Raw genomic sequence first — 10,675 nt, 5'->3', positions numbered from 1 at the left:
ATGCCTCAGGAATCATTCTAGATTGGTATGTATTTCCTAAATGAATTGTGTAATAATCTATCTACCATCACTATTTATCAACTTTGTGAAAACTCATCTGGTCGATGTGTGTCTGAATTACCACTGTCGTCATTTGAATCTACGCCACCATGTCTCGGTGGAACCTCAGGAACAATCCTAGTAGCTGCTACGTCATCTGCAGTAACATCTGTTGTGTTTTGCCGTTGATTCGTCTGAAGCTGGTATGCATGTTCCAGGTTCCACAACACATCTCCCATTGTCGGCCTATCAACACCACATTCAGCCACACATTTCTGAGCTGTCTCAAAGAATTTCTTCAAGGAACTTGGTTTTATCTGGCCAATGAGACGACGATCCACGATTTTGTTGATCATCCCTTTCTTTTGCCATTCCATCACCCACTCCGCTAAGTTTACTTGCTCCCCCACAAGCAATGGATCAACAACAGGTCTAGCACAGAGAACTTCAAGTAGCACAACCCCAAATGAGTATACATCTGATTTATCAGTAAGTTGCTGTCTGCGAAAGTATTCAGGATCCAGGTAGCCGAAGCTGCCTTTCACACCAGTGCTAACGTGGGACTCGTTGAGACAGGGACCGGACTTTGAGAGACCAAAATCGGCAACCTTAGCGACATAGTTTCCGTCGAGCAAAATGTTGGTTGATTTGACGTCACGGTGGATGATCCCTTGAGCTGAGCCTGTGTGAAGGTAGTGAAGACCTCTAGCTGCACCGATGCAGATTTCAAGCCTTTGTTTCCAAGACAAAGGTGGGACACTTGAACCGTACAAATGGTGTCTCAACGGACCCTTTTCGACGTACTCATAAACGATATCATTTCAGATTGCTCTTTGCAGTAACCAACAAGTGAAACGAGATGGCGGTGGCGAATTCTTGGAAGGACGGTGATCTCAGTTTGGAATTCTGGGAGTCCTTGCCTGGAACCAGGCATGCATCTTTTCACAGCAACCTTAGTGTTGTCTCTAAGGATCCCTTTGTAGACCATGCCAAAACCACCGGTCCCTACTACCAGATTCTTGTCGAAGTTACTCGTAGCTGACTGAATATCAGCAAAGGGGATGTTCAAATCAAAGTAGCCATATGGGCCGGGAGAAGCAAGGGCGTTTCCTTCATATATTGCCCCATGAGAGGTCCAAGCAGCACTTTCACCACGTCGTCGTTTTCTTTTGCTCTTCCTGCATTTGAACACAGCTAAAATCACCAGAAATATCAAAGCGAAGAAACCTCCAACAACCGAAACCACCAAAATCCAAACGCTTTTCTTATTAGCCCTCCTTGGTGGATCCACAAAGTTCACCATTCTCATGATCTCCACCCCATTTAGAATGGCATTTTTCCTGAAAGGATTAAGTTCAGAAGGACCCACACTAATCCTCAGAACGCCGCAATCTCTCACAGTTCTCACAACAAAATCGATGTAATAAGGGGATGCAAGCTCATGGAACGAAAGCGCAGACAAATCGACATCTTTGTATGCAGTCAGCCCATTAATGTATACATTGAAGTACAATGTGTTAAGTGCAACACTAACAATGTCACAAAAATGCAACCGGACGAAATGCACAGCATCCTCAGATGGGATCGGGAAATCCCATGTTATATTGAACAATGTCCAACTCCCGTTAACTATATTCATCTGCTGAGCAGTCATATACACATTATCAGGGGCATGCTCCTTAGTAGCCCCACCTAGTTGGTAAATTGGTGGATTAGTAGTAATAGCAATTTTAGCAGCAGATTTCAAGACAAGAAACTCTTCATCAGGAACCCAACTTCTCCAAAGGGTGTCATTGAAAGGGGTTAATCTTGGCCCTCCAACATTAACCCTATGAACAGTTTCCAAGATTTGGGATGAAATATTCTGCTTAAATTCTTGGATCCCATGAGGGCTAATCAATGCTATCCCACCATCATCTACAAAGAAATCTTTGGGTGCAGAAAACACTTCAATTGCATTCACAAAAGCAAAACTGGAATCGCTAGTGGGCAAGAACAAAATCTCAAGCTCCACTCTATATACCATCAACAAGAACTCTTTAGTAACAGTAAATTCAGCACCAAAATTGCTCAACAGAGAAACCCCATTTGCAAGAACACTAAAATTACCATCTCTGAGGTCATAATTTCCATAAGTGAATGGAGAAAAATGCAGACGTACCAAATGGGTGCCCATGCTCTTGATGTTAAATGCATAGCTTGAAGCAGAAGTGAAAACTCTAGCTGAAGTGTGAAGAACAGAAGAAGTGGAAGAATGGTTTGGATTTTCAAGAACAATTGATTTACCTTGTGTTAGATAAGCTGAGGAGTTCTTTGATGAATCCCCAACAAAGCATCTGTTGTCAACAACTACACTGCTTTTGCTTGATCCACAGTTGACAAGGTAGTTATCTTGGGGTGTGAAAGCAGCTGAGAGAAGGAAAATAGACAACAATATATACAAAAAGAGAAAACACTTAGCATCCATTGTGTGTTTGTGTGTGTGTTTATAGAAAAAATCTGTGGGTTCCCGAAGAGGACTGTCAGAATGTAATGTAATACACTAAGGGAGAACCGAGAAGAAAAACTGAAGCATTTTTGAACAAGAATCAGACAAAGGAGGAAGTGCAAGAAAAAGGGTGGCTATAAGTGTAGGAAAAACAGGGTTGGTGATGGAGAAAAAGGGAGTCTTTGAGGATGTAATTGTAGCAGTCATGAAATGGGATGAAACAAGTGGATGACAGAGAAAAGGTAGTAGGAACCAGATAGTGATCAAATTGGGAAATTTGTGGGCTCTACTCTACTCCTCATTCAAAGGTTGTAATGAGTGGCTTTGCACCAATTTGGAGAAAAAACAACAACCACCATGTTTTGTAAACACCGCCGTCCCACCATCATTTACACCCCTGGCAGACTCTTCTACTTTCTTTCCTTAAATCAAGAAATGGGTTCTTTCCTAACTGCATAAATTGCTGAGAAGTAAGGCAGCTGTGTGAGGAAGAGGTAAAGAAGGGGGGAATGACGATGAGGGCTTTAGGAAGAAGATTGGCTCTGCCTCATCCACGACATGTCCAACCCCTGCCACTCACTCACCAATTTCTTCTACCGAGTAGGTGATTTCACCATTGTCTCGACCGAGTTGTTATGTTCGTTCTTCTGTGGTAGATAGATGGAAAATTGATACTGCTCATATACGTTTATATTTATATAAATTATGAAACGATGGATTAATAATATTATTTATGATATAACAACATATGATAATTGATATGAATACAAATTGAGGTGGAGAAAGTGGGCAGACTGGTGGACAGCTGAACAAGTCTGTCCTGCAAGACAATTGAGTCTGCAGTGTGTCATATGATTCAGTAGGAAGCAAATTCCTCCACCACAGCTGCTGCCTCTGTATGTTCGTCCTACGTGCCAAATGACTAAGCAATACGCGACACTCGTTTATAAATATAAAAGCAACACATACGACTTTAAACATAGAAAACGATTTCAGGTTTGGGCATTAACAACTAATCGTTTCACCTCGCGTTCCGCCTTCTCAAGAACAGTTGCGCATTGAATTCTCTCTCTCTCTCTCTCCATCTCTGAAGCTTGAATTCGTTCCTGTTGGGGAATTGGCGGAACATCTAATCTGAAGTAAATTCTCGACTTATATATTTTTAATTTCTTGCCTTTTGTTGTATTTTTCCCCTCAAGTTTAGCTGGTATTTGGTTTCTAGGGTTTTGTGTCTTGCATTCTATATGGTCATGTTACATCATGATAGAGTTTGTGAATAATACAGATATAACTGCATTTTGATCCGATATAACCCAAATTCAGAGCTATAAACTGTCTAAATCTTGTGTCCGGCATCTCAGAAACCAAGCATAATTTTCATGTGGTTCTCCTTATTGGGTGGGGGGTGGGTAAATGTGAACAAAGTTTGTATTTTGGTATTATTTTGAAAAAGATATTGAACAATCATTGTGGATATAGCACTAAAGTAAAATTATTTTGTATTATTCTACATTGACGGGATTAAGTTGCTAATTCAAGTTGGGTGGTGAGATGCTTCTTGCCAGGTTTTATTTCTGATCTGGGAGACCTTCATTTATCTATACTGAATGTAGGGTTTATTGGTCTTGTTATTACAATCCCAAGCATAAGTCAATTTCTTTTACCAAGCTCCATGTTTTCAACTGCTTTTTCAATAATCTCCACACTTTCCACTTCTACTGTAAATTACTTTTTTTAAAATCACTTTTAAAAAGAAGAAGTCCATGCAAAAGCTCCTGAAATGCGTAACGGCTTGACTTCTATCAGTTATCAGTGTTTTTGTGTCATATTTAAGAGAATGCTTTGATGTCTTGAAAGTATTCACATGCATTCCAGGAAACAGCTCATTTGTTTTCTCCTGTACCTTGACCAAGCTACTAATCTCACAGAGCTGCATTATTTTGTGCTTGCAGATTGATAAAGGCTTAAGCCATCTTGAACCATCATCTATTGAGACAATATCATGGTACTTTTCTGCTGTAGGCCTCATCTTGCTATTCCAGTATTTTTCCATTTCTTTTAATTATGTGCTCACTGGAGGAACTCATCATCTTGTTATGTTTATGTAGTTTTGCTCATATGTGCTCTTATTTACATCTAAGTTACTATTTGTGCCTATTTTAATGTACTGATTTGATCTGTAGCACTCAATATTCGATTCTTTTCAACCTGGATTTCCTAGCATGTTAATATCAGGTTCAATAATGCAGCGCATTGTCATTGAAAGAATGTTATGTTCTTTCCCCAATCAAAAAACAATTTGAAGAACACCTATCGAGTGAAATATGTTCATGGCTCATTTATAGAATTTGTTAGATCCAATGTGTACTTCGACGCCATCAATCAGAGGATTGGAAATGGAAATGCATCTACACTTGTATATAAATGTTTCACTTTCCATCCTATATCTGCTTGTTACTCAGTTTAGAGTCTTTCACATGCATATTTTATGAGTTTTATACTTACAAAATTAAAGGATATTTTTAAGACAAAATTTTATACACAGGTGATTATTTGTGTTGTTCTCTGGTGAGGTCTTGACTTGGCTTTTCATTACCAATGGCAGGACCCCAACACCATTAGTGATGAGAAATTGGAGAGCAGACTGTATATTGGTAACCTTGATCTCAGGATAACAGAGTAAGTGTTATTTATGAAGCCAAAGATGTTCTTCTGAACTCCAGTTTCCACCTGCTAGCCTATGATACTTTGGAGTCTTTGCAGGTCGGCTCTGATTAAGATGTTTTCTCCATTTGGAAAGATTATCTCTGAAGACTTCCTATGGCATGCCCGTGGCCCTAAACGCGGAGAGCCACGTGGGTATGCTTTTGTCCAGTTCAGTTCCAAAGAGGTAAGTTACTCTTTTGTAGTTTCTTCACCTGATAGCAATTCCTGATTCCTGCTTTTAAAGTGAGCATGCAGGAAGCTATAAGGGCCAAGGAGAAGATGCATGGAAGAATGGCATGTGGCCGCCCTTTGGTTGTTCGTCTTGCCAGTGAGAAATACCAAGTTGAAGGATTATCTAATTCTTCCAAAAGTGTTGAAGGAAGCAGGTCTGGCCTTTCTGGTGGTGGATGTGGACAAATTAGTCGAAGTGCTAAAATAGCTGCAATAAAAAACAAACTAAAGGCCATGGATGAAGAGAGCCATAACAACTCCAAAAAGCAGAAGCAAACTGATGTATCTTGCACGGACGGTAGTGAGAAACCTTCTTGCGAAAGATAACAAGCTGAACAAACCAAAAAGAAAGTCTCTTGTGTTCTCTGGTATCATCTTCCTCCAGAAACAATGGATACATTGATTTTGTTGATAGGTGTTATTTGTTTTCTGATAATACAATGACATTTGAACTTTAGGTAGAAAGCAGAAACTATTAGCTCTTTTATGTTTTCCTCCTTATCATAGTTTGAGTCCTATGGCAGCTTAAAATGGGGGAAATTATAATCCAGATTGGTTTTGGCCGGACTTGAATTAATTATATGGTAATTGTAATACATTTTCAGTATGATTAGTATATAGTTTAAAGAAATAATCAATTGCATTATAAATGTGTCATATTTGTTTTATGATTGATTTGATTCAACCAAATTTGGTTTCAATAAAAATTCTTCCTTAAAATATTTGGGTGGTGAGCATGTATAACTCAATTTCTCCAAATATTATTGTTGGTGATGAAATCCAATTTACTACATGTCGAAGAAAGCCATCAATTTGGTTAACTAAGCATTAATAGTTGTCAACACATAGATATCTGCGTATCATCTAATTATATGTTACACATTTAGAATTCTCAAATGAGTTGGAAACCATTGGATTACAAGATGGAACTAACACATTCAACCACTCAAGAGAACTTTGCAAACAACATCTTTAATGTAAAAATGTTCTGTCTTTAACACAGTCCGATTGTCCAGAAAACAGAATTAAGGAATATTTGGGAGAGTTTGAAAAAGAGTTTTTCAACTTTTGACTAAAAAAAGAATTTAAAAGTGTTGTGGATACTAATTTTTACTTTTGAAAATGGTAAGAAAAATATTTTTAAACCAGAAGGTAGAAGTATTTTAGCTTTTAGCTGGTCTTACTTGCTTTTTTTTTTTTTTTTACTATTTTACCCTCGTTACAATAATTTTAATTCAATTTTTATTATTTTTTAAAATTACATATCTAAAGTTGATATTGAAATTTTCAATTTTGAATATATTTCTTTTTAACGGGGGAATTATCGGGATCCCTGTTCCTTTTAATAAGGAAACAAAAAAAATAATTTGAATAATTAATAATAATAAAATTTACACTCTCACATATTTAGTATTTTAAATTTTTTATATTTTTTTTCCTATAATATCTAATTCTATTATTCCTACATCATTACACGATGTAAATAAAAATGGTTATGATTAGTTAATAAAATGATATTCTTTTTTGCAAATTTAATTATTGTGTATGAATCAACAATTATTTTATTTAATGGGAGTATTATTAAATTAAACATTCAAATTTTTTATCAATATTTAGAAATAAATATAAAATACACTAATTGAAATAAAATTTATTATTCTTTTTATGAAAAATAATTATTTTTGTTAAACAATAAGTATGAATATAAGAAACAATAATATATTTTCAACAAGTGAGGACAAAAATATCCTTTAATTAATTAAGTTGTAAAAAAATAATTTTCTTCAAACGCTATCCAATTTAACTTTTATTTTATAAACACTACCAACTTTAATTCTACTACAATTTTCAACTTTCAACCTTTTTTCTATCAAAATCACTCTCTAAAAGCATAATTTTTCGCAAACACTTCATAAATCCATCAACTGTGAGTGATCTGTTTGCACCTTGGTGGTCCTGAAACTTTACTACTGTAGAACTAGTCATTTCTATTCGCGAAAACTCAAAACTCATTACATCAGCTTACAACGAAAATCAAAAGGAACACGGCAACTCCATATGGCATATACCTCAAGTTAATTAGAGCGGTGCATATGGACAAAGAGATATATATACGCAGAAATTATGGTTTTATTTGCTTGAGACAATCCCATGAACAATTTAAAGAGTGTGTATATGTCCACATTTCAAATATGCTTCTGTAAACTGTAAAAAGGCAGCAACATTCTGAACATGGAACAAACATATGCAAGCAATCAAGCAATTCAAATATACATTTCAGTTCAAAATCATGACAATCTACTCACAAGCAGGGGAAAAAAAAAAGAAGAAAATAAAGGGACAAAAAGAGGGCCTTATGTATACCAAAAAACCATACTGGGAACTACCTCGATCAGACTCTATCATGATAGCCTCCAATTGTTTAAATAACACTATGAACACTATGACTGCATAACTTTATTTTGTTTAACACAAGCAGGTGCCTTGAAGGATTGACACTTCCACATTGATGTCTTATCAACAGGCCTCAAACTACTACTGGAAGGACCCATGGAAAATAAGGGCTGATTGCCAACGGCAGTTCTGACAGCATTATCTTCCAATTGCAGCATGCCTTGAGGTTTCAGCTCCTCTTTGGGGCCAGTTTGATCCCTGAAACTACAAATGCTCAAGGGCAACTTCTTTTGCTTAATTCTTCCCCTCTTTTTACCAAAACTATCCAATGATTCAGCAAATTTATCTTTTGACACAAGTGCCTCCGCTTCCCTGTTCCCCGATTTCATCTGATCACTTTTACTGGGTACCCACCCTTCCCCATTATCCAACTTCAGTTGGTCGCGTTTATCAGACTTTGATGCGTTCAAATCTACCATAATCATGTCTATCTTTTTTAGAGAACCTTCATTGTCTGTATCTCCTACTAAACCATTACCGTTGCTTGTAGTTGAGGAAGGCCGATTCCCTTCCGCAATGGGAACTCCACTGGAAATACCAGGTCTCTCAGAAACAGCAGAGCTTTTCAGCCTCTTATGCTTGTGACTTCTTGTATCAGAACCTGACGCATTCTTCAAAATTCTTGGAGAACTGTTGATGGCCTGGTGCAACTTGCGAGCCAATTCTTCATCTGTTCTACAATTACTATTGCCTTTGTTTTTATTGTACAATGTTTCAACAGGTACATGCTTCTTCATCTTGTTCTTTTTCAGACCTTTTTCTTTGTTAGCAGCTTCCTCCGAGAGAGTGGCAACAAGTTCCAAGGCACTCTTGGCAGCAGCCACTGCCTTTGCAGCTTTTGCAGCCTTCTCTTCCGCATTAGCTCTTGCAGCCTCTGCAACCTTTGCAGCTTCTACAGCAGCAATCCTAGAGGCTTCAACAATCTCCTCACTCGAAAGATTAGGATTACCCAACTGGGACCTATATATATTGTTACAGGCATCATTTTTGCTACCAGCACAATTAGGGGATGATGGCAAAGGTGCAGGGGAATTAACATCAGAATTCTGTCTCTTCAATCCAGCCAAAAGCCGCTTTCGAGGTGGCAACAGGGCATCCGAATCCAAATTATTAACATTACAGGTATTTGTGTCCATATTCTTCCACATCTACATGCAAACAAGTTGCTGGAAGACCTTCAAAATACAATCAGAAAAAGGAATACTTAAACCTTTAGGGCACAATTCTCAGCCACACCACCCCTGTTTTCACATTCATCCACCCAAATTTCTCAAAACTCACAGCAGACTTTTCAGTCTTTGGCCCTAAACAAACATAGTGAACATCATCAAACAAAGCTAAATAGAAATTAGGCAGCAATTCAAACTCGCACCCAATCCATTCGGGACAAGACAGAAATGATTAAGCAGAAAAGAAAATCAAGCTAATTTACAGCAAGGACTCTCCAAGTTCATACAGAAGTGGAAAAGCATTTTGACCAAAATTAGTATTGATCTACAGCAGAAACGCAGCTTTTTAATTCCCTGATCATGTCATCTTAAGCAAAGCTGAGACTAGGGTTTTCGAAAAGAAGATGGTGAGGAAAGTATAGATTAAGAAAACCCTAGGGTTCATTATTGACCACAGATCTGTATGATAAAGTAGGCGTCCAATCACCGAATTTGGACACAGGTATCCTTCCATCATGATGACGATGATACCACAAAAAAAACCACTAAACAAACTGAAGGAGATTATCTAAAAAGGAAAAAGAGAAAAAACTTATGGTTTCAATTCAAATACCTTGAAACAGCAACGAATCAAAAACCTCCCTACGAATAAAAATATTTCAGATCATTCATCATCATCCACCTCCTCCTCCTATGTCTCCAAAAATCCTGCTACAAAAATCTTCGCAAGAAAACTCTTAGAATCCTGAGATTCATTCAACTCCATCAATTCCAATTCCACAGGTGCCAGCAAAAAACATGAGAAGGCGTAGAGAAAACGGAAAAATGCGGCGCTGAGGCCCGCCGTGCCGTGATTTGATCAATCAGCAGTGAATTATGGGCGTTGGATCGTGAACATGCAAGCTGGGAACATCCGGCTGATGATCTCTAGGGTGAAGAATTTGGGATTGTTGAATTGTTTATCGTCTTCTTTGTGTGAAATGAATGAATTGTTAAGAATTTTGTGTGAAGAGAAGAGAAGAGATGGGGTTTGGAGGAGTGATTTCACCACGTATTTCTGCTACTCTGTATCCCCAATTTGCCCTCCTCCATTTGGTTGATATGACGAAAATGCCACTTGGTGCCCTAAACATCAACATCTTTGTATTTATCCCTACTTTTATTAGTACCTCCAAATACATTAAATATATATCAAATAATTGTCCAAATTTATCATATAAATATTTATGTGGACAATGCAAAATATGTCAACCTTAGTATATAAAATGGGTTTATGATACCTCATCCTGATTCATGGCCCGTCTCTCAATTATTATTCATCTCAATGAAAATATTACGATTATCATCCGAAAAAAATACAAGATAAGAAGTCTTGAACTATAAACAACAGAAACTATTAATTTAAAGGACCATATTTGAAGTATATTTTAGGTCGAACAAAAATTTTATAATTTTATCCAAAAACAAGCATATCTAGCTAAGAATTATCGTAGCCCGTCTTTAAATTATTATTCATTTTAATTGAAATGTCATAATTTTCATCCAAAAAAGCACTGACTTTTTTTTTTTTTTCAAATTATAAACAGTA

General features: G+C 37.2%; 3 protein-coding genes across 5 annotated transcripts; 1 reads left to right on the top strand and 2 right to left on the bottom strand.

Moving 5' to 3' along the window:
* LOC105166701 (probable receptor-like protein kinase At5g24010) lies at positions 44-2,535 on the bottom strand. Its single transcript, XM_020695488.1, is given in 2 exon segments — positions 44-853; positions 856-2,535. Coding segments are annotated over 2 exon segments (2,427 nt in total). The 5' UTR covers positions 2,507-2,535; the 3' UTR covers positions 44-77.
* LOC105166699 (probable RNA-binding protein 18) lies at positions 2,990-6,098 on the top strand. 2 transcript variants are annotated; one of them, XM_011086151.2, is made up of 5 exons: positions 2,990-3,127; positions 4,480-4,532; positions 5,133-5,206; positions 5,291-5,417; positions 5,489-6,098. In XM_011086151.2, exons 2-5 carry the CDS (start codon positions 4,530-4,532, stop codon positions 5,789-5,791), a joined length of 507 nt encoding a protein of 168 aa, XP_011084453.1. In that variant the 5' UTR covers positions 2,990-3,127; positions 4,480-4,529; the 3' UTR covers positions 5,792-6,098. The 2 variants fall into 2 exon arrangements, with proteins under 2 accessions (XP_011084453.1, XP_020551148.1); XM_020695489.1 differs by having other exon boundaries at positions 5,073-5,206.
* Positions 7,711-10,154, bottom strand: LOC105166698. Of its 2 annotated transcripts, none has more exons than XM_011086148.2 (2): positions 9,701-10,154; positions 7,711-9,093 (listed from the first exon to the last, which is right to left on the bottom strand). In XM_011086148.2, the coding sequence occupies exon 2, from the start codon at positions 9,064-9,066 to the stop codon at positions 7,906-7,908; it is 1,161 nt and encodes a 386-aa protein (XP_011084450.1). In that variant the 5' UTR covers positions 9,067-9,093; positions 9,701-10,154; the 3' UTR covers positions 7,711-7,905. The 2 variants fall into 2 exon arrangements, with proteins under 2 accessions (XP_011084450.1, XP_011084449.1); XM_011086147.2 differs by having other exon boundaries at positions 7,711-9,222; positions 9,701-10,153.

This window comes from Sesamum indicum, linkage group LG7 (assembly GCF_000512975.1).
Source record: "Sesamum indicum cultivar Zhongzhi No. 13 linkage group LG7, S_indicum_v1.0, whole genome shotgun sequence".
Lineage (NCBI taxonomy): Eukaryota > Viridiplantae > Streptophyta > Magnoliopsida > Lamiales > Pedaliaceae > Sesamum > Sesamum indicum.
Note: the sequence above shows the minus strand (reverse complement) of the source record. Positions and strands in the feature narration are given on the sequence as shown.

Coding starts and splice junctions, on each gene's coding strand:
- LOC105166698 (XM_011086148.2), bottom strand. CDS start 9,066: ATGTGGAAGAATATGGACACAAATACCTGTAATGTTAATAATTTGGAT.
- LOC105166699 (XM_011086151.2), top strand. Junction 5,207..5,290: donor CTTGATCTCAGGATAACAGA/GTAAGTGTTATT, acceptor GAGTCTTTGCAG/GTCGGCTCTGATTAAGATGT. Junction 5,418..5,488: donor TCCAGTTCAGTTCCAAAGAG/GTAAGTTACTCT, acceptor GTGAGCATGCAG/GAAGCTATAAGGGCCAAGGA.